A 24489-nucleotide genomic window follows, 5' to 3' on the forward strand; every position below is an offset into this window, starting at 1 on the left:
AAGAATACGTATCACCCTAAACTGAGGACAAAAATAGTTTTTTTATATATTTTTGGGGGATATTTATTATGGTGAAAAGTAAAAAATATTCATTTTTTTTCCAAAATTGTCGCTCTATTTTTGTTTATAGCGCAAAAACTAAAAACCGCAGAGGTGATCAAATACCACCAAAAGAAAGCTCTATTTGTGGGGAAAAAAGGCATCTATTTTGTTTGGGAGTTAAAGCGACGCAGTGCCGAATCGTAAAAAGTGCTCTGGTCTTTGACCAGCAATATGGTCCGGGGCTGAAGTGGTTAAATTAGTCATTAAAAACGATTGTGTGTAAGCTCCAGAGCATTTTTCTCGACGAGAAAAATGGGCATTAAAAATTTAGAACCTGCTCTATTTTTTCTCAACGTTTTTCACGTCGTCATTTTTCCCGTCGTGAAAAATGGTCGCGTGTAGGCTTTAACGACGGGGGGAAAAAACGTGCATGCTCAGAAGCAAGTTATGAGAAGGGAAATTTGCATAATTAGCCCAAAGGGTGGCGCCATTCGAATGAAACTTCCCTTTTATAGTGCCGTCATGCGGGTTGTACATCACCGTGCATTGCTCAAGCATTTTTTATCACGATCGTGTGTATGCAAGGCAGGCTTGAGAGGAATCACGTTGAGAAAAACTTAGGTTTTTTCCATGACATGAAAAACGGTCGTGTGCATGCGGCATCAGTGTCCTCCTGGTTATCTCATATACATATGTTATATTTCTCTTTGTTCAATGCTATCCTTCTCAGCTTTCCATGTTGCATAATGCTTCTGATATATGGACTCTTGGAAGGTTCTTTCCACTAGCCGACTGAACTCTGGTCTCGTTTCTTCCAAGGCGTTAAAAAGATTTATTGGAAAGGGTGTCTTGTCTCTTGGCAGGTAATTGTCTTTCGGTCTCACTGGGATCACAGTGTTATATTTATGATACATATTAATGGAATTGATTAACGTGGCATTAAACTGGAACTCACACCAAGTTTCTTTGAGGAAGTTCTCAGTGAGTAATATAATAGTCCAGGCTGATCCATTTATTGCATTGTCCAGGGTTTTAAATATATGCTGTCCTGCAGGCATTTCTGCAAATATAATCCCTGGCTTGACGTGGAAAGTATCTTGCAACATATCCTTCATTCTCACGGCCTCATTTATATCTGTTTCAGCATGAAGAATTACAAATTTATAAAACATTTCTTTGTTATCTTCATTGAGTAAAGAGTCCATTTGTGGTGTCACCGCATTGTCGTTTGAGCAGCATGCAGGTTCTTCCTTACTGATCTCAATTTGATTTGCTTTGCCAGCATCTAATGGAGGTTTCCTTTGGTGATTAATGTTTCCCATCATGTTAATTCATTATTCCCTTTTAGTGTGTTCTAAAATAAATAGAAAGAAGTTTATTTACTTAGATTTTAATTTAATTTAGACGTGAAGATGGTAAAAGTGCAATAGCATATACCACGTTATGAAAGCACAATCTCTGGCAATTCCAATTTTGGCACTTTTACCAAAAATCACAATAGAGTACACCTGTCAAAAGACAAACACATGGGCTGCCTTTGCAAATTCTGTGTAGGCAGGAGCTGCCATGTAAATTAACTTTGTTTTCCCCTCTACACATTTGGCGGGAGCCCTGTTGGGGGTCCCAAAGGTGGACTTTGTGCTCAGATAGACTGGACTTAGTAATTGCTAAAAAGGTATGATCTATCATTGGGAAGAGGCACCAGGGCTTTAGTGCTGAATACCAAATTATGTCTATGGGAACTGTAATAGAATGTGAAGCTGTAATTGAAGAAGTGCCTTCAGTACAGTGAATTCCGTTGCTAAAGATTTCTGCCTAGTCTGAGGTTTGTTCAGGGACATATTAAGACATATCAAATAATGTGGTAATACTAATGGAAAAGCCATTGTAGGGAAAAGATACAGTACAGGTGTTCTGAGAGCAGCTAAATTAAACCTTGGAAGGTTGTGTCGCCATTTCTAGTGACTACAGTATAAAGCCGTCCGTAGTTTGAATCTCGGCCAGTTCGAACCATTTATGGGCAGGCTGATTGTACCCAATTAGATCCATCAATCAACTTGGGTACAACCAGCATGCCAAAATTTTACATCTGATTATTGGCAGTGGCTATAGCTGCTAGCTGTGTTCACTGTGTTCCAATGGCAGGTTCTCCACACCCCCTATCCTCCCCCCACCTCCGCTATGAGAACACAATAGCTCTGTAGTCAGTGTTGATGGGGGAATCAAGTATTTTCTTTCCTGCAGCCTGTATTTGCAAGGAAAAAAATTGCATCATCTAAGACCCGCCTAAGTGTCTAATTATCCAATTAAAGGCCGAGCCTCTTTTTCAGATATGTTGTTTAAAACAAGCTAGAAAATTACTTAGAACCCCCAAACATTATACACCCTAGAAAATAAAATGGTGGTCTTTGCAATACTTTATGTCACAACGTATTTGTGCAGCTGTCTTACAAGCACACTTTTTTTTGGACAAAATAATTTTTTTTTTTAAATAAAAAAATAAGACAACAGTAAAGTTAGTCCAATTTGTTTTTATATTGTGAAAGATGATGTTACGCCAAGTAAATTGATACCCCACATGTCACGCTTTAAAATTGTGCCCGCTCGTGGAATGGCGGCAAACTTTTACCCGTAAAAATCTCCATAGGCGATGTTTAAAAAATTCTACAGGTTGCAAGTTTTGAGTTACAGATGAGGTCTGGGGCCAGAATTATTGCTTTCTCATTAACGATCGTGTGTGGTTTGAACACCGTTTTCATATGCAGGTGCTGCTCACGTATGCGTTTGCTTCTGTACGAGAGCTTGGCAGGACAGGGCACATTTAAAATGTTTTTTTTTCCTTTTATTTTTATTTTTCACACTGTTCTTTTCTTAAAAAAAAATCAATTTTATTCATATTAACATCCCTTGTAATAGACCTCAGATCTCATATTTACACGAAAAAAATATGGCCCTTTAAGAGCTATAGGCGGAAGTGACATTTTGACGTCGCTTTCCGCCCTGCTATGGTATGGAGACGGGTAGTGGGGCCATCTTCCCCTTACTCAGCTCCATACCCAGCACGAGAGAGGACCCGATCGCCTCCGCCGCTACCAATGGCTCCTGTAAGCGGCAGAGGGCATGGGAGAGCAGCGGGAGGCCCTTCTCCCGCTGCCGATAACGGTGATCTCACAGCGAATCCGCTGCAGAGACCACCATTATCAGAAACTGGATCGCCAGCTGAAGACAAGGATATCTGGGTTATGGAAGCCAGCTGCTGCCATAACAGAGATATCTCTCTATAAAGAGAGGACCTATATCGTTGTGCGGCGGTCTGGAAGTGGTTATAGATAACAGCCAGCCATGAAGCTCAGGTGACTTTGTGTAGGTGATGAAGGTCCCTAGTAGTGAAGGAGCCTGTGTGATTGGGTTCCTTCCCTAGCGATCGGTACCCCAGATTGGGTTTGATTGCAGTATGTGGCCTCCTAAGGGCCCGGGCTGAGAAGTCACGGAAGACTAAGTGAAGCCTTGGGGAATAAAGCATAGGTGGAGTATGGTGTTGAGCTTCCCTCTGTATGTTACTGTTTCATGTCTGAATGGAGGACATATCGGTGTGAAGAGAAGAAGCAAAGAGACTAATACTAATACAGATAATAGTGTCACCAGAAGAGGTGACCGGTGCTGGGCTGGTGAAGACTGGTGTAAGGTACGCGGCACCAGCTCAGAAATGTTACAAAATAGGTTTAATTGTATCAAAGATCTGCCATCTGAAGTGTCAGAGAAAAGAGTAAGTCAAGTAACAGAACCCAAAGCCTCGCACACACGGCCGGTTTTCCAGACGGGAAAACTGCAAGGAGAGTTTTTTCGATGGGCAAACTGCCCAAAAAACGCCAGACAAAAAAAGAGAACAAGCTCTCTTTTTTTTCCCACCGGGAAAACCGGCGGACTTTTGCCCATCGTTTTTTGTCAGTTTTCCTATGGGAAAAACTGCGATGGAGCATACACACAGCCGGGATTCCCGACCAAAGCTGTCAGGAAAACCAGCCGTGTGTAGGGGAAAGACTGACCGAGCAGGTTGTCGGCTTTCCTCTTGGGATTTCCGATGGGAACTTTTCCCGTCAGAAATCCCGCACGTGTGTACGAGGCATAAGAGTCAAGCTAAATGTCTGTTAGGGATAAGTGTTGCTCATAATGTATAGTGCCTCATTTACACCATACACTGTTTTTAGGCAAATACCTTTATCTGCTTCTCCTGTGTCCCCACCTGAACCTGCTTACATTTGCTATAGGTCTTGGAGCTGGAAGGCTTTGTAGAGTCCTGGATGCAATGAAGCTTCCAATTCTGGGTCCACATTTTGCCGATAACCAGCACATTGATTGCACAAGTTTGCTTAGGTTTTCTTTTTTTTTAGGAAGCAGACTGTAATGCAGGGCCCTTCCACACACTATACCAAATAAAACAAAAATATGTGTCCCTAAAAATATGTAATCAATAAATTTGGGTGCGGAAATTAGTTCTTGTTATGTTAACTGATGCATGCTGATGCTCATAAACTTGGCTTGAGTATCTAGGCAAAATTCAGGTTATAAGCAACATCTGGTAAAATACTTTAAAACAGTTTGTGTCATTAGAACTTTCTAAATCCACAGTGTTCTCTCTTTAAAGGCTATAATTCAGATATATAAACTTAGGTAATAAAAGGATTATGTCGTTTTTATTAGAAAACATTTTCTGTACTGACTTTAAAGTAGGATTTAGCGTGACAAGTATTCACAAAAAAATATTTTTATAGAGCTTTATGCAGATGAAGTCTGGGATTCTCACACTGAAATTATATATATAATCTTGTCAGTTCTGAAACATTTAACTGTTTCGGATTTGTAAAAGTATATCTAAAAGTAAAACTATGTGCTCTCTGTTAGAGCTATCTGTGTCCCTGGGAAGCATAGGAGCAAAGAGAAATCTCAATAGCAAACAAAAACCTTGGGAGTCGTTTTAATTCCTTATTCTATTTTAGACTTTAAAGGGTCACTAAAGGAAAACATTTTTTGCGCTGAAATGACTGTTTACAGGGTATAGAGACATAGAAGTTAACTGATTCCTTTTAAAAAATGATTAAAAATAGATTAAATTCAATCATATAATGTGCCTCTAGTTTCACTTTCGGTTTTAAACTGGTTTCATGTTTATGTGAAGTAAAGAGACCCACAGAACAAAAACAAACAAATCCAGGGCAGTGTTTTGTTTTTAAAATGAATCTGATTGGTTCTGAAGAGTTTTAGACACACAGTAATGACAGCTTAGACCAGTGTTTCTCAACTCCAGTCCTCAAGGCGCCCCAACAGGTCATGTTTTCAGGATTTCCCTTAGATGAAATGGCTGTGTTAATTACTAAGGCAGTGAAACTGATCAAATAACCTGTGCAAAATGATGGAAAGCCTGAAAACATGACCTGTTGGGGCGCCTCGAGGACTGGAGTTGAGAAACACTGGCTTAGACCACCGTGAAAAGCTCCCAGTACCATGGTTATAAGGAGCCAGACAACCAGGAAGTGTGGAGATCACAGCAGAATTACAGCTACTTCAAAGCAAAAACGAACAATGAGGACATGAAATACATAAATACAGCTGTTCTATGAAGCCCTCAGTGGTTTGTCAGAAAATCTTAATGAACAAACAGCATCATAAAGACCAAGGAACACACCAGACAGGTCAGGGATAAAGTTGTGGAGAACTTTAAAGCACGGTATGTTATAAAAAAATATCCCAAGCTTTAAACATTTCACGGGGCACTGTTTAATTCATCATCTGAAAATGGAAAGAGTAATGCACCACTGCAAACCTATTAAGACATGGCCGTCCACCTAAACTAACAGGCCAGACCCATGGTAACTCTGGAGAAGCTGCAGAGATCCAAAGCTCAGGTGGGAGAATCTGTCCACAGGACAACTTGAGGCGATTTAGTTTGCATTTGTAGCGCTATACAAGTTACTCACTCAGTTGTGCACTCCATAAATCTGGCCTTTATGGCAAGAAATAAGCCATTGTTGAAAGAAATCCATAAGAAGTCTTGTTTGCAGTTTGCGAGAAGCCATGTGGGGGGCACAGCAAACATGTGAAGAAGGTGCTCTGGTCAGATGAGACCAAAATGTTACCTTTTGGCCTTAAAGAAAAGCTCTATGTGTGGTGCAAAACTACAGCATTATGTTGTGGGGATACTTTTCTTCAGAAGGGACAGGGAAACTGGTTAGAGTTGATGGGAAGATGGATGGGGCCAAATACAGGGCAGTCTTGGAAGAAAACCTGTTAGGCCGCGTACACACAATCAGTCTAAACCGATGAAAACGCACTGAAGGACCGTTTCATCGGTCCAAACCGACCATGTGTGGCCCCATCGGTCTGTTATCCTTCGGTCCAAAAATTTAGAACTTGCTTTAAAATTCAACCGATGGACGCCTAACCGATAGGTCAAAACCGATGGTTAGTACGCAAAAGCATTGGTTAAAAACCCGCGCATGCTCAGAATCAAGTCGATGCATGCTTGGAAGCATTGAACTTAATTTTTCTTTGCACGTCGTCGTGTTTTACGTCACTGTGTTGGATTTGATCGTTTTTTTTAACTGATGGTGTGTAGGCACATCAGACCATCAGTCAGCTTCATCGGTTAACCAATGAGAACGGTCCGTTCTCATCGGATGGACTGATCGTGTTTACAGGGCTTTAGAGTCTGCAAAAGACTTAAGACTGGGGCAGAGGTTCATGTTTTAGCAGGACAATGACCCTAAACATACAGCCAGAGCTACAATGGAATGGTTTAGATAAAAGTATATTCATGTGTTAGAATGGCCCAGTCAAACTCCAGACCTAAATCCAACTGAGAATCTGTGGCAAGACTTAAAAATTGCTGTTCACAGATGCTTTCAATCCAATCTAACAGAGCTTGAGCTATTTTGCAAAAAATGGGCAAAAATTTCACTCTCTAGGGGCCAGATCCACAGCCAGCCGCCGTAACTTAAATATTCCCATTTAAGTTACACCGCCGCAAAATTTCTACCTAAGTGCCCGATTCACAAAGCACTTACCTAGAAATTTTCGGCTGTGTAACTTAAATCCGGCCGGCGAAAGGCGTTCCTATTCAAATGGGGCGAGTCCCATTTAAATTAGGCGCGCTCCCATGCCGGACGTACTGCGCATGCTCACGACGTCATTTTCCCGACGTGCTTTGCGCGGTTTTCATTGCGCCGGGTTTTGAGAATCGCGACGGGCGTAAAAAAAAAAATACGAGTTGCGGCGGGAAAAAGAAAATTTCAAAAAAAAAAGACGGCGACGCGGGATAGAAGGGTCTAAACAGTTTAGGCCTTGTAAAAGCAGCCCTAATTTTGCGTTTGCAAACTAATACTTACGGAGAAAAAACGAAGCGTAAAACCTTCGTGGATCTCCGTAAGTGCTAATTTGCATACCCGAAGCGGCATTTCGACGAGAAATGCCCCCAGCGGCGGCCGAGGTACTGCATCCTAAGATCCGACAGTGCAAGTCCCTTACACATGTCGGATCTTCTCCCTATCTATTGGAAACTGATTCTGTGGATCAGTTCCAAAGATAGAAACAGGGATACGACGGCGTATCAGTAGATACGCCGTCGTATCCCTTTTGTGGATCTGGCCCTAGATGTGCAAAGCTGGTAGAGACATCTCCAAAAAGACTTGCAGCTGTAATTGCAGTGAAAGGCGGTTCTAGAAAGTATTGACTCAAGGGGGCTGAATACAAATGCACGCCACACTTTTCACATATTTATTTGTAAAAAAAAAATGAAAACCATTTATCATTTTTCTTCCACTTGACAATTATTTGCCACTTTGTGTTGGTCTATCACATAAAATCCCAATAAAATACATTTATGTTTTTGGTTGTAACATGACAAAATGTGTAACATTTCAAGGGGTATGAATACTTTTTCAAGGCACTGTATGTACAATCGGGGTAAATTTCAAATGAACACTCACTGTGGTAGGCTTTTACCTTATGTTCCTTGTCTGTCAATCATTTAGGCCTTCCTGGTTGTAATTTTAAAAGTGTGATTTACACGCGTTTCCGGATGCCACACTGCTATACACTGCTCTAGGCATGTTTGTCACTCAACAGAAGCTCCTGCAAGCTTAAAGTGATATTAAAGTCTATTTTTTTTAAATAACATACATGTTATACTTCCCTGCAATGTGCTGTGGTTTTGCACAGCGCATCCTCAATCCTCTTCTTCTTGGGTTCCTCGTTGGCATTCCTGGCCCCTCCCAATGTCTTTCCTGAGGACTGGTGACCTACATTGAACTGCATATTAAAAATTAGGTCAAACTAGAGGGGTAGAATTATTGATTTATATCTTTAATGTATGCACTTTTTAATGTATGGAGTTTTTTTGCTAGCTTTGTTAACTGAGGTTTTGTATTGCATGGTGAGGTCTGTTCTCAGTGGAACCTGTCATGTTAATTCGTTGTATGGTCTTGGCCACCATGCTGCAGCTCAGTTTCAGGGTCTTGGCAATCTTCTTATAGCCTAGGCCAGTGATGGCGAACCTTGGCACTCCAGATGTTTTGGAACTACATTTCCCATGATGCTCACCTACACTGCAGAGTGCATTAGCATCATGGGAAATGTAGTTCCAAAACATCTGGGGTGCCAAGGTTTGCCATCACTGGCCTAGGCCATCTTTATGTAGACTAAACTGTGACCGGTATGAGAAAGTGAGAGCGATATCACCAAATTTAACACACCTGTTCTCCATTCACGCCTGAGACCTTGTAACACTAACGAGCAGGGCCGGACTGGCCCACCGGGATACCGGGAAAACTCCTGGTAGGCCGGCTGCCTGGCTGCTCCTGGAGGACGATGTGAGGGCAGCGGCACCTGAAAAAAATATGGCTGCGGTCGGGCAGGCCGACATACATCTGCGCATGCGCCAGTGCAGTTCCAAAGCTAGCCGTGCTCAGACCATCCGCAGCCTCTGACCTCCCCTGTACCATCCGCAGCCTCTGACCTCTCCTGTACCATCCGCAGCCTCTGTCCTCCCCTGTACCATCTGCAGCCTCTGACATCCCTTGTACCATCCGCAGCCTCTGACCTCGCCTGTACCATCCGTAGTCTCTGACCCCCCCCTGTACCATCCGCAGCATCTGGCCTCTCCTGTACCATCCGCAGCCTCTGACCTCTCCTGTACCATCCGCAGTCTCTGACCTCCCCTGTATCATCTGCAGCCTCTGACCTTTCCTGTATCATCCGCAGCCTCTGACCTCCCCTGTACCATCCGCAGCCTCCGACCTCCCCTGTAACATCCGCAGCCTCTGACCTCCTCTGTACCATCCACAGCCTCTGACCTCCCCTGTACCATCCGCAGCCTCTGACCTCTCCTGTACCATCCGCAGCCTCTGACCTCCTCGGTACCATCTGCAGCCTCTCTTGACTTATATCAGGTCTGGAGTGGAGTCGAGAGTAGGAGTGCCGTCAGAATTGCAGTGGATTTGCGGCGGTATTCGGCTGCTAGCGGTACGGTATTAACCCCCGCTAACGGCCCGAAAAAGGGTTAATACCACCCGCAATGCGCCTCTGCAGAGGCGCATTGACGGCGGTATTAGCGCGGTTTCCCATTGTTTTCAATGGGAAGGAGCGGTGAAGGAGCGGTAAACACACTGCTCCTCTCACTACTCTAAAGATGCTGCTTGCAGGAGATTATTTTTCTCTCCCGCCAGTGAGCCAGTGACACTCAGGCTTTGACATTGAGAATGCAGTGCAGGAGTTTTTCAGGCTGTATTTAGGCGCTATTTTTAGAGCTAAACCGCCTGAAAAACTCCTTGCAAATATTAAGGGTTCTAACTACCAGCAAGAATAAGTCCATCCATCCAACGGCGGATCCAGGGGGGGGGCAACATGGCAATTGCTCCCCCCCCGAGGCAATCATGTCACATTGGCTTTTAAACTGCTTTGCGGTGCCTGCAGCTCCGGCTGCCGAGTCTCTAACTCTCTCTCCCTCTCTCATCACCAGGGCTGGTAGGCTGCTTTGAGCTGTAGCTGACTGCAGCGCTCCCCTCTCTCCTGCGTGTATGACACCGGGCATCTCTGGCTGTGTGTGAGAGCTGGATCTGTGTTCGGCTGTGCTGCCTGTGCTAGACCTGCTCGTGTGATAGTAGATGGAGATGGAACACTGATTGAATCAGTGTTTTGTCTATCAGACAAGCCCGTCTAGGGTGGGACTTTGCTAGAGCCGAACACAAACCTACAGCTCATGTTTGTTCCATGACACACGTCGGGAGAGGAGATACCTGCTGTGTGTGATCGAGGCAATGCCATGGTGAGTGCCATGCACAGTGTGGCCGCATTAATAGACAAAAGTGGGGCTGCATTCATATACAGAAGTGGGACTGCATGTATATACAAAAGTGGGACTGCATTCATATACAAAAGTGGGACTGCATTCATATACAAAAGTGGGACTGCATTCATATACAAAAGTGGGACTGCATTCATAGACACAAGTGGGGCTGCATTCATAGACAAAAGTGGGTCTGCATTGATAGACAAAAGTGGGTCTGCATTGATATACAAAAGTGGGTCTGCATTGATATACAAAAGTGGGTCTGCATTGATATACAAAAGTGGGACTGCATTAATATACAAAAGTGGGACTGCATTAATATACAAAAGTGGGACTGAATTTATACACAAAGGTGGGGCTGCATTCATATGCACAGTGAGGCTGCAATGGTGGGCACTGATGAGGCTGCATTGATCTCTTGTTCCATGTGTTCAGTCTCTGACCATCCCTTGTACCATGCCTGCAGTCTCTGACCATCTCTTATACCACGTCTGCAGTCTCTGACCATCCCTTGTACCATGCCTGCAGTCTCTGACCATCTTTTATACCACGTCTGCAGTCTCTGACCATCCCTTGTACCATGCCTGCAGTCTCTGACCATCTCTTATACCACGTCTGCAGTCTCTGACCATCCCTTGTACCACGTCTGCAGTCTCTGACCATCCCTTGTACCACGTCTGCAGTCTCTGACCATCTCCTGTACCACGTCTGCAGTCTCTGACCATCTCTTATACCACTTCTGCAGTCTCTGACCATCCCTTGTACCATGCCTGCAGTCTCTGACCATCCCTTGTACCACGTATGCAGTCTCTGACCATTTCTTGTACCACGTCTGCAGTCTCTGACCATCCCTTGTACCACGTCTGCAGTCTCTGACCATCCCTTGTACCACGTCTGCAGTCTCTGACCATCCCTTGTAACACGTCTGCAGTCTCTGACCATCTCCTGTACCACGTCTGCAGTCTCTGACCATCTCCTGTACCACGTCTGCAGTCTCTGACCATCTCCTGTACCACGTCTGCAGTCTCTGACCATCTCTTGTACCACATCTGCAGTCTCTGACCATCCCTTGTACCACGTCTACAGTCTCTGACCATCTCCTGTACCACGTCTGCAGTCTCTGACCATCTCCTGTACCACGTCTGCAGTCTCTGACCATTTCTTGTACCACATCTGCAGTCTTTGACCATCCCTTGTACCACGTCTGCAGTCTCTGACCATCCCTTGTACCACGTCTGCAGTCTCTGACCATCTCCTGTACCATGTCTGCAGTCTCTGACCATCTCTTGTACCATGCCTGCAGTCTCTGACCATCTCTTATACCATGTCTGCAGTCTCTGACCATCCCTTGTACCATGCCTGCAGTCTCTGACCATCTCTTGTACCACGTCTGCAGTCTCTGACCATCCCTTGTACCACGTCTGCAGTCTCTGACCATCTCTTATACCATGTCTGCAGTCTCTGACCATCCCTTGTACCATGCCTGCAGTCTCTGACCATCTCTTGTACCACATCTGTAGTCTCTGACCATCCCTTGTACCACGTCTGCAGTCTCTGACCATCTCCTGTACCACGTCTGCAGTCTCTGACCATCTCTTGTACCACGTCTGCAGTCTCTGACCATCTCTTGTACCATGTCTGCAGTTTCTGACCATCTCTTGTACCACGTCTGCAGTCTCTGACCATCTCTTGTACCATGTCTGCAGTCCCTGACAATCGTCTACAAACTATGGGATAGATTTATGGCATTTATATTTAAATATTTTTTACTAGTAATGGCGGCAATCATTGATTTTTTAGCGGTACTGCAACATTGCAGCGGACACACCGGACACCTAATTGAGTTCTGTAAGCAACACCTTATTTTCTGGCAGTGCCCCTCCCGAGACTAGACTCTGGATCCGCCCTTGCATCCATCATGAGTTAAATCAAGCCTTTTTACTAGTGATTTAATTAGTGATGTAAATTAACTTGATTTAAATCAAATCCACCCTGCTTAGAACCCCCAAACATTCTATATATATATATATTTTTGCAGAAACCCTATAGAATAAAGAGGTGGGTGTTACAATTTATTGTGTCACCTGGTATTTGCGCAGCGGTTTTTCAAGTGCAATTTTTTGCGGAAAAAAAAAACACTTTCATGAGCTAAGAAAACACAAAACACTACAGTTAGCCCATTTTTTTTGTTTAATATGAAAGATGATGTTACACCGAGTAAATAGATACTCAACAAGTCTGCCCGTGAAATGGTGGCAAACTACGGTTCTTAAAGTTTTCCATAGCAGACGCTTTAAGCATCTTTACAGGTTACCAGTTTAGAGTTGCACAGGATGTCTGGTGCTAGAATTATTGCTCTCGCTCTGACGTTCACAACAATACCTCACATGTGTGGTGTGATCACTGCTTACATATGCGTTTTAATATTCTTAAATATTCTAGGTTCTACTAGAGTGAAACATTAGATTGCAAATAAAAGATTTAGGCCTTCAATCACATACTTCTGTCTAAATCTTTAATATTTGCAGCTGTAAATTTAGCACACACTTGACTGTTACCATCATATGCACGTGGGCAGTGTTCATATTTATTATACCCAGTGTAGACATGATTATCAGATAGCTGCTTAATCAGAAGTTCTAATTAAAATCTTAGTTGAAAAGGCTGGCATGGTTCGGCTAGTTATAAACTGTAAAGAAATTGCATTTAATGAAATACGTAGCTCTAAGGAATACATAGAGTCTTTATGCCAACTGTGTAATATTATCCTTACTCATTGTCTTCTGGGTTGACCCTTGGGGCTTTCATGCAGACAGATGTACTTAGAAGTACTCCTGTGGGAGTCACTCAGGTAGCATATGTGTAATGCCCAAATCACCTCAGCAAAATGTTTTCTATTCTAACAGGCAAACACTTCTCTTTATGGCAAATTTAGATTGCTGAGTGTTTTTTTCCTATTGTCGTAGTAAGGTTAAAGTGGTTGTTAAGCCACCATGTTAAAGCGGATGTGCCAGTAAAAAAAAATATTAAAAGCCAGCAGCTACAAATACTGCAGCTGCTGACTTTTAATATTAGGACACTTACCTGTCCTGGAGTCCAGCGCCGTCCGCAGCAGAGGACGAGCGATCGCTCGTCTCTCTGCTGCTCCCCCCGCCATCCTCAGTGAGGGAACCAGGAAGTGAAGCGCTCCGGCTTCACTACCCGGTTCCCTACGGCGCATGCACGAGTTGCGCTGCGCCCACCGATTGGCTCACACGCTGTGTGCTGGGAGCCGAGTGTTCCCAGCACACAACTGGGGACAGACGGGAAGTCAGGAAAAACCCGTCTTTTGCCCGTGACGTGTGGCCGGAAGTGGGTGCAAATACCTGTCTTTAGACAGGTATCTGCACCCCCCTCCCCCTGAAAGGTGTCAAATGTGACACCGGAGGGGGGGGCGGGTTCCGATCAGCGTGAGTTCCACTTTAGGGTGGAGCTACGCTTTAAGTTTATACCATCCCCATTGTTAGATAAGAATCTGTGTCCTAGTGTCTGTGTTTTATAAAACAAAAAAAGATTTTTACCTGTTTTCACAGCGCCTCCCTGCGCTCACGTGACTCCTCTGCTCTCTCCTCTCCCTATCTGACAGCTCCAGTGGGCAGGGCCGAGAATTCCTGCTGACGTCAGCTGGGGAGGAGGGGGTAAGAGAAGGAGAGAGCCGAGGAGTCACGTGAGTGCCGGGAGGCGCTGTGAAAACAGGTAGAAATCTGGTACCAGCTGACAGGCGGGGAGGGGAGGGGAGGACAGAGCAAAACACAGGAGATTTGCAGAGAGCTGTGGATGATGGAGGCATGTAAACTGACCACAGTGTCAGGGCTCAGCAGCCATGATAAACCGTGCAGTTTACAGGAGGGAGGGCAGAACCAGGCAGGGTTAGACATGTAATTCAGGTTGTACAGGGGGCCAAATTACACAGCACAAACACTGTGCTGCATGACCTGCTTTAACCACTTAAGGACTGGGAATATTTTTCAGACTGTTTACAAATAAAAAAAAAATTTTTGCTTGAAAATTGCTTAGAACCCCCAAAAATGATATATATAGTTTTTCAGACACCCTATAAAATAAAATGGTGGTTGTTGCAATACTTTATGTCACACCGTATTTGCACAGCGGTCTTACAAGCGCACTTTTTTTGGAAATAATACACATTTTGAATAAAAAAATAAGACAATAGTAAAGTTAGCCCATTTTTTTTTTTAGATTGCGAAAGATAAATTGATACCCAACTTGTCACGCTTCAAAATTGCGCCCGCTCCTGGAATGGTAACAAACTTTTATCCTTAAAAATCTCCATAGGCGAGGTTTAAAAATGTCTACAGGTTACCAGTTATGAGTTACAGAGGAGAGGTCTAGGACTATAATTATTGCTCTCACTCTAACGATCGCAGCGATACCTCACATGTGTGGTTTGAATTCCCTGTTTTTCATATGCGGGCGTGACTTTCGTATGCTCTCGCTTCTGCGACGATGCGCTTTAATATTTTTTTTCTTATTTTTTTTTCTTTTTATTTTGACACTGTCCTTTTAATAATAAAAAAATTGGGTCACTTTTATTCCTATTACAAGAAATGTAAACATTCCTTGTAATAGAAAAAAAGCATGACAGGACCTCTTAAATATGTGATCTGGGGTCAAAAAGACCTCAGATCTCATATTTACACTAAAATGCAATAAAAACAAAAAAAAAAAAAATATATATATATATATATAATCCTCTTTAAAAGCATTGGACGGAGTTGACGTTTGATGTCGCTTCTGCCCTCCAATTCTATGGAGCCGAGCGACTGCCATCTTCCCTTTGGCATTCAGGCAATGAGGGGAGAGGCGCCGATCTGCTCCCCAGCTACCGGTGGCTCTGGTAAGCCATGGAGACTACCAGAGCGTGGCAGGAGGGGAGCGGCCCTCTCTTGTCCCTGATAAAAAGTGATCTCTTAGCGAATCCGAAACTGAGACCACTTGTATCTGAAAGAGGACAGTCTGACGTTTTTAAAAATACCGGGGTTATAGCAGCTAGCTGCTGCCATAACAATGGTATTTAATGTCAAATTAAACGTATAATGACGGAGGCTGGTCCTTAATTAGGAACAGGATCCTTTTTTTTAAGGGTAACAGACACTTTAAAATTATAAAGACCTAATTCCAATCATGGCTCCTGTTAGAAATAATGGAGCACGGTACAGACCACCTGACAGGACCCCCTCCAAAAATATCAAATGATATTTTTTCTGAAATGCCATGGCCATGATGCTATGCTTCGCCAGCCATGGCAATAAAATACCCCTATTGAACAAGACCTATTTAAATGAATAGCACTGCTCTGCAAGAGCCCTGCAACCGAGTGCAAAGCACCCAGTTGCAGTGCTTTAATGCAGTGTTAAAGTAGGCGGTTAGGAGGAAATATGTCTCCTCGCCGCCTGTTAAATGCCCTCTGAAGAGTGATCCAAATGCTGACTGCTTTTCAAATAACTTTTTAAAATGTAAAAAAATAAATATTTTTAATTTGCTTTTTTAATTATTTTTACATTTTTAACCTGCCCTGTAGGGGGGGGCTTTGGTAAAATATCAGGGGTCTAAACAGACTCCTGATGTCTCACCTTTGAGGTAGAAAAAAGGACAGAGATTCTCCAGTCCTTTTTTCTGCAGCCTCAGCTCCACTGGACAGTGAATAAATGGCAAGCGCTCCAAGGTTCACTGTCCATTCAAAAACGGAAGCATAGTAAACACAGTTTACTAAGCTTCAATGATGAATGGACACAGCAGCAATCTGTACAGATAGCTAACTGTGATCATTTAGGAAAGTAAGGGGACAGTAAATAAGACATCCATCTTGAAACATACCCCTGTGTGCCTGCAGAACCTGCCGGTGGGAGAGGAGAGGAATTAAGCCGGGAGTGCTGCAGGGGAGGGGAAAACAGGGAGCCTGGACAGCAGGGGGTGGGGTTTGCAGATACCGACTCCCCTGCAGCACAGCCAGAGGGAGAAAAAGAAGAAGCCAGCAGTGCTGCAGGGGGAGCCACAAGAGTTGCCAGTAAGGCAGTACAGCTGTCCCTCCTGCTCGGCAGGTGCCTGGGCCCACCCTTTAACCTGATGGGGCTCGGGCTTGGTACAGGAAGGCCCTGTTTTCAATGCTTGTATTTGAAGAAAAATAAAATTGGTCGCACACAATGGAAGGAAGAACTTCTGTAGAATAGTTTCTTTATTGTCAAGGTGCCAAAGGACGTAGACAAGACGTTACAGGAACATTGGTAGACTGGTTTCACACGGTGAACAAGCACGAGTTATCCGTGTGAAACCCGTCTACCAATGTTCCTGTAACATCCCGTCTACGTCCTTTGGCACCTTGAAAATATAGTAACTATTCTACAGAAGTTCTTCCTTCCATGGTGTGTGACCAATTTTCTTAAATTACTATTGACGGTGGTGAGTCGGGGGCAGCACCCATGAGGAACTCTTTATACACTATCTGATTGGTGTTACACTCTTTCTGACCAATGCTTGTATGCCCAGTCTTTTTCTTGACTAATGGTTATCATATAGATGGGGTAGGTGACAATGATTGTAAAACTGCAAGCACTATCAGAAATCCCAGAGGAGTGTATGGTATAGAGCTACCAACCCAACCAACCTGTCCATCTTGTGCCCAACATAAGCAAGTCACTTTTTAAAGTATATGTCTGGGCAAAAGTAAAATATCATTATGTTTATGCAATACATGCATATTTCTCCATGTTCTATCCCTCTAAAATAGGGGTTTCCAAACTGTGGCCCGAGGGCCTGATGTGGCCCTTTGCTAGACTTTATCCGGCCCTTGGGACACTATTACTCCCAACAATATGAAGCACGAATCCTCACACTTACACCAACAATGGGTCACTATTTCTTTCATTAATACCAATAATGGGATACTATTCCTTCCTATTAGTAGTTCTACTCCTCAACCCTACTGACCACCAACCCTGAGGCAATATTTATTCTCATTAATGCTGGACCTGGGACATTTTCTAACCCCCACTGGCCACAATCTGGCCCTCCTAAAGTCGGAAGGACAGTAAACTGGCCCTTTGTTTCAAAAGTTTGGAGACCCCTGCTCTAAAAAGTCAATATATAAAATGTAAAATATAAAGTGTTGAGTCTTTGCACACAGAATTGGTGGTCATACATGCTGGACTATAGAAATCCGTCGATCCCTATCCCTCTCCACAGGCATACCTTGATTATTTACTTCTACCTAAACAATGCAGTTGCCTCGGCTACCAAAAACCTGCCCACACACTGGGGGGGCTCACTAAACCTGGAGCAGCTGTGCATGGTAACAAATCTGCTTTAAACTTCAGCTTGTTCAGTTAAAGTGTTTCTAAAGCCTAAACATTTTTTACCTTAATGCATTCCTTGCATTAAGGTAAAAAATGTTTAGGCATCGAATTTGCCCTCCCCCCCTTATACTTACCTGAGCCCTCATTTGATCCAGCGCTGTGCATGTCTGCAGCCGTTCTCTCCTCTCACTTCCATGTCTCACTAGCTGTGCTTGGGCACCGGGAGCCATTGGCTCCTAGTGCTGTCAATCAAAGTCAGTGACGAGGAAGCGGGAGGGGGCCAAGTCCCGTTGTCTGTTAATGGATGCAGTGACTTCCTGTGGTGGCACTGGACAAAGAGGAGGAGCCAGGAGTACTGGCGGTAGACCCAGGAAAAGGAGGATCGAAGCCACTCTGTGCAATTTCTTAATTCATTAGGTATAGAGATGTTTTTTTGTTTTGTTTTTATACTTTACAATCGCTTAGGCTTGGAAAATAAAAGCTAGAAGCTTACTGGTGGCCGTGCAGCTGCTCTGGAGTCTCTCTGCACCAGCCTTAGTAAATTCCCCCACTGAATGTAGAGAAAGGACCCCTAGACAAACTAGTTATGGAGGGTGGTGGGAGGGAACCTGGTGATGATCATACCCATGCAAATTAAAATTCAAGGAATACAACGTTCTCAGATATATGTGCTGCAAATATAGATAAAATATAAATAAGCAAGACTTTTTGCAAGCTACCATTCTTGCACATAGTACACATACACTACGAGTATAGTTTTGTACAGGTGACTAGACTTGTTATATAACAATGAATAAAACATACACCAGACCTGTAAATAGCCTATACTTTTGACATTATGAAATGTAATTAGGGCATGTACTGACTTAATATTATATTATTATATGTTAACTGACTCATTATCTTTTCTGAAAGTCTGTTGCAAGCATCAACTACTCAAATACTGCCCTCCTGAACTTTATTCACTTCATGAATGTATGATCCTGTCCTTTGGTGATTATGGTCACTTCTACACTGTAACAATGGAGGGAGCTATGGATGTGACCCAGGCTGGACTATCAGGGCAAGTAAAAATACTCGGCGTAAGGGCGCGCAATTCAAATGACTAAGATGTGGGCGTGTTTTATGTTTATTCATCTTGACCCCACGTAAATGAGGTTTTTTTTAACGGCGCATGCGTCGTCCGTGGGGGTATCCCAGTGCGCATGCTCGAAATCACGTCGCAAATAGTCAATGCTTTCGACGTGAACATAATTTACGCAAAGCCCTATTCGTGAACGTTTTACGCAAACAACGGAAAATTTGACACTGTCCCGACGTCCATACTTAACATTGCGTACGCCTCATAGACCCAGGGGTAGCGTTACGCCGAAAAAAGCCTTACGTAAACGACGTAAAAAAATGCGCCGGGCGGACGTACGTTCTGAGAATCAGCGTATCTAGCTAATTTGCATACTCTACGCGGAAATCAACGAAAGCGGCACCTATCGGCCAGCGTAAATATGCACCTAAGATCCGATGGCGTACTAAGACGTACGTCAGTCGGATCTAGTCCACACTCAGGCGTATCTTGTTTTGTGGATACAAAACAAAGATACGCTGGCGCATCCTAGAAGTTACGTGGCGTATCAATAGATACGCTGACGTAACTTCTTTGTGGATCTGGCCCCCCGAGGTGCATGGAGAGCTTAAGCAAGGGTTTCCCAAACTCTCTGAGGGATTATGGGTTCCACGGGCCCCCCGCCCAAAGTGACTCCCGTCACACTCACCTCTCCTCTTCAGTTTACACAGAGGCCCAGATTCAGTAAGCAATTGCGCCTGCGTAACCATAGTTACGCAACGCAATTGCTGACTTGCGCCGGCGTAACGAGTTCTCCTGATTCAGAGAACTCGTTACGCCGACTGCAGCCTAAAATCTGCGTGGCATAAGGCTCTTATGCCACGCAGATTTTAGGCTGCATTCTTGCGTTGACCGCTAGGGGGCGCTCCCATTGTGGTCAGCGTATAGTATGCAAATTGCATACTTACGCCGATTCACAATGTTGCGCGGGCCCTGCGTACGCAAGTTACGGAGTTTCCGTACGGCGTGCTTAGCGTAAGGCTGCTCCTGCTAATAGCAGGCGCAGCCAATGCTAAGGATACCCGTCATTCCCTCGTCGCGAAATTTGAAATCTACGTTGTTTGCGTAAGTGATTCATGAATGGCGCTGGACGCCTTTCACGTTCACTTTGAAGCAAATTACGTCCTTGCGACGTCATTTGCCGCAATGCACGTCGGGAAAGTTTCCCGACGGAGCATGCGCTCTACGCTCGGCGCGGGAGCGCGCCTGATTTAAATGATTCCCGCCCCCGGCGGGATCATTTACATTGCGCGCGCTTACGCCGGGCAATTTTGCCGGCGCGCCCTCGCAATTTACGGAGCTACTGCTCCGTGAATCGAGGGCAGCGCAAAATATTTGCGGGGGCGCAGGGCAAAATCGTTGCCCTGCGCCTCCGCAAATAGAGCGCAAATGTACCTGAATCTGGGCCAGAGTGGGCAGCTGCAGCTTGCTATTCAGGGGCATGGATAGAGTGGAAACTGTCAGCTTGTGAATGATTGCAGCTTGAGTAGAGTACCTTAATTCCCAAAAACACAAGCTGACAACAACACTCACCAGCTACGACACTTGTCCAAGACAGCCTAGTGTAGTTCCTGGCTTGTGCTGTTATCAGATTTTAAATGCAAATTAAAACACTCTTCTTGAGCTGCAATCAATCACCACCCAAGTTGTTAGTTTCTATTCTCTCCATTACCCTGAACAGCTAAATGCAGCTCCAGGATCTGTGTAAGCTAAACAGGAGAGATGAGGATAGAGCACTACACAGCACAGCAGCTCTGTCTGGCAGCTTAAGGGGGGGGGGGGGCTGGGGCTATGTGCACAGGATCCCCTGGAGGAATTAACAAGCTTTCATTTCTTCAGATGTTTTACAAAAGATTTTGTTTAATGCCAACATATTTGCTTACTATGTTAACCACTTTACTGCTACAGGACAGCAGCTGTTATACGTGATCCCACACTGCCACCTGCAGGGGCGCAGACAGGCCACTTCTGCTGTGAATATTCACAGAAGAAGCCGATCTGCGGGTGTCGGGCACTCGATGCCGTCTGGCACCCTCCGATTGTCAGTAAGCAGGGATGGACTGGCCATTGGGACTACAGGGAGTTTCCCGGTGGGCTGATGGCTCAGTGGGCTGGCTTCAGTGACAGCGGACTGCCGCCCCCTCCGCTCCTCTGTCTCTTCCTCCCCGCAGCGCTCACCTGGGGGGGAACAAAGAAGCAGGGGGAGGACCAGAGGAGCATGGGGGGAGGGGACAGACAGCTGACTTAACAGCTATGGCCTGGGAGTTTCTCACTTTGCCTAATCTTGTCCCATAAGGGGGGGCAACGAACTGATTCTTTGCCCTGGGTGAAATAATGTCTAGCTTCCCCATTGGTACTGCCTATAAGAGTACTCGTACCAGCCTTTCTACTCTAATAAAGTAGAACGGCTAGTGGCTAGTGAAGGGGGAGAGGGGGCTTGGGTGGCCGGGGGGGGGGGGGCGGCAGTTGTCCGGCCGCCATGGGAGAGACCTGTCAAAGTGGGCCAGTCTGGATGAAGTCCAGGGCCAAATTTCTGTCCCAGTCCAGCCCTGTCAGTAAGCAACACAGAACAGGGATCTGTCTGTGTAAACAGGCAGATTGACGTTCTGACAGGGGAGAAGGGATGGATTTGTGTTCCTGCAAAGCAGGGATTTGAATCTGTCTCTTCCAATAGTAAAAGCAGCACACATGGTAAACACCTTTTAACCCTTTGACCGATGTTTAACTCGTTCCCAGTCAGTGCCAGTACATTTTGTAGCACTGATCACTGTATTAGTGTCACTGGTTCTTGCAAAGTGTCAGAGTATCAGTTAGTGCCCGATTGTTTGCCGCAATATCGCAGTCCCGCTATAAGTCGCTAATCTTCTCCATTACTAGTATAAAAAACATTTTCCAGTATATATTCTACAGTATAGTTTGTAGACGCAATAACATTCGCGTAAACCAATCAATATAGGCTTATTGGGGAGATTTTTTTTTTAACAAAAACATGTAGCATAATACATATTGGGCTAAATTTATGAAGAAATTCGATTTTTCCATATTTTTTTATTAGATATGTTTTATAGCAGACGGTAAAAAAAAAAAAAATTCAAAATTGGCGGTCTTTGTTTATAGCGAATAAATAAAAAAATGCAGAGGTGATCAAATACTACCAAAAGAAAGCTCTGTTTGTGGGAAAAAACAACATAATATTATTTGGGTACAGAGGGCCATATTCTCAAACAAGTTATGCCGGTGTATCTACTGATACACCGGCGTAAATCGTAACAAGATACGCCGGATTTAGGCTAGGATTCGACTAGTGTAAGTCACTTAGGCCGGGTACTCACGGACAAACATGTACGGTGAAAGCGGTCCGTCGGACCGTTTTCACCGTACATGTCTGCCAGAGGGCTTCTGTACGATGGTTGTACACACCATCGTACAGAAGTCCGCGCGTAAACAATACGCGGGGCGTGTCCGCGGTGTCGCCGTGCCGATGACGCGGTGTCGCCGCGACAATGACGCGGCGACGTGGGCGGCCTGCCTTTAAAATGCTTCCACGCATGCGTCGAAGTCATTCGACGCATGCGAGGGACGGCGGGCGCCTGGACATGTACGGTAGGTCTGTACTGACGACCGTACATGTCCGAGCGGGCAGGATTCCAGCGGACTGTTTTAAAACAAGTCCAGGAATTTTTGTCCACTGGGAAAAGGCCCGGCGGGCAAATGTTTGCTGGAATTCGGCCCGCTCGCGCCCACACACGACCAAACATGTCTGCTGAAACTGGCCCGCGGACCAGTTTCAGCATACATGTTTGGTCGTGTGTACGGGGCCTAACACTGTCGGATCTTAAATGTAATTCGCCGCCGGCCGCTAAGTGGCATTTACGTTCAGGTCTCATTTGTTTATGCAAATGAGCCTGATACGCCGATTCCCAAACAAAATCGTGTCGCGTAACCGTCGCTTACGTCGTTTGCGTAAGCGTAAGGTTACCCCTGCTATATGAGGGGCAACCTTACGCCAGTCCCACGTATGCCATGTTAAGTATGGCGTCGGGTCCGCGTCGTCTTTTCCCGTCGGGTACGTATTTTTACTAAGTCGTTCTTGAATACGACTTTACGTCAATGACGCACACGTCGGCGTCATTGACGTTTTCCGTCGAGAACTGGAGCATGCGCACTGGGCTATTTTAAGCCCCGGCGCTTAATTTAAATACAAGCCGCCCCCTTGGAATTACGCGGGGATACGCCGGGCCAATTACACTACGCCGCCCCAAACTACGGAGCAAGTGTTTGGGGAATACAGCACTTGCTCCTGTAAGTTGGGGCGGCGTAGTGTAAATGACTTACGCAACACCGCCGCAGGAACTACAAGAATCTGGCCCAGAGTTGCCTGACCACACAATTGTCAGTTAAAGTAGCGCAGTGCCGTATCGCAAAAAGTGGCCTGGTCATGATGGGGGGGGGGGGTAAATCTTCTGGCGCTCAAGTGGTTAATAGGGACGATGCAGCGCACACAACAAATATATTGTAGGAGAAAATTTTAGGAAAAATGTAAACTTAAAAAAAACTGTTGTCTTCTGCACTACAGTATGTTTTCCTACAAAACTCCCTGGTGCCTAAAGATAGGCTTTAACAACAAAAACATTTGCTTGTTTTTGCTACATTGATTGACAAGCTCGTGTATTGACATCATGCTGTCTGCTGAACTTCATGCTTTTCAAAAATGTGAGCAGTTCTCAGAAAAATGTGTGTGTAATATAATTCTACAATATTTTGTATATCTTATTTTTTTATCTTTTTTTTTAGAAAAGTAACCTTTACTTTCAGCAAGCAACTTTTCTTCCACAGTCATATTATTCCTATTCAGTACATATATGATAGCAGAGCGCCCCCTTCTGGCCTTTTCTTCTGCTTGTTTGGAAACAGATGAACTAGCAATTGTTAATGAGGAGTCTCTTACATATTTTAAAAAAAGGTATATAAATCTATTCAGAACCTTTATATAAATAAAGGGCCCACTATTGCAATAAACAGTGCATTATATGTAGCACATAGATTCCTTTTTGTGCTTTCATCAAAATGCACATTATATAGAGTTCAATGGACCTACAGCAGTGGTGTAACTAGAACCTTCAGGGCCCAGGTGCAAGAAACCATGAAGGGCCCCTCTGAACACCAACCGGGGCCCTTCCCTCATAGTCTGGAGGTGGAACTACAGGGCCCGGTCACAGGTACGACCTTTGTAAACCCTGTAGTTTGAGAAGGGGTCCCTGTCCTCTGGGGAAAAGTGGGCCCTGTCCTTAGGGGGGATGGGATCCCTGTCCCCACGGGAGATGGGGTCCCTGTCCCCAGGTGAGCAGGGGTCCCTGTGCCCATGGGAGATGGCGTCCCTGTCCCCAGGGGTGATGGGGTACCTGTCTCAGGAGTGATGGAGTCCCTGTCCCCAGGGGGTGATGGAGTCCCTGTCCCCAGGGGTGATGGGGTCCCTGTCCCCAGGGGTGATGGGTCCCTGTCTCAGGGGTGATGGAGTCCCTGTCCCCAGGAAGATGGGATCCCTGTTCCCAGAGGAGATAGGGTCCCTGTCCCCAGATGAGAAGGGGTCCCTGTCGCTATGGGAGATGTGGTCCTTGTCCTTAGGGAAGATG

General features: G+C 45.0%; 1 protein-coding gene across 1 annotated transcript in view; it reads right to left on the reverse strand.

Annotated features, from left to right (window-relative positions):
• Nucleotides 1-623: 623 nt before the first annotated feature.
• TICAM2 (toll like receptor adaptor molecule 2) overlaps nucleotides 624-24489 on the reverse strand; it is a 29627-nt gene continuing 5761 nt past the window's right edge. The window contains exon 2 of the mRNA XM_040343779.1: nucleotides 624-1396. Within this exon, the coding sequence (XP_040199713.1) occupies nucleotides 738-1367 (630 nt within the window). The 5' untranslated portion in view covers nucleotides 1368-1396 and the 3' untranslated portion in view covers nucleotides 624-737. The remainder of the gene's footprint in view (nucleotides 1397-24489) is intronic.

The sequence above is a fragment of the Rana temporaria genome, chromosome 1 (genome assembly GCF_905171775.1).
Source record: "Rana temporaria chromosome 1, aRanTem1.1, whole genome shotgun sequence".
Taxonomy (NCBI): Eukaryota; Metazoa; Chordata; class Amphibia; order Anura; family Ranidae; genus Rana; species Rana temporaria.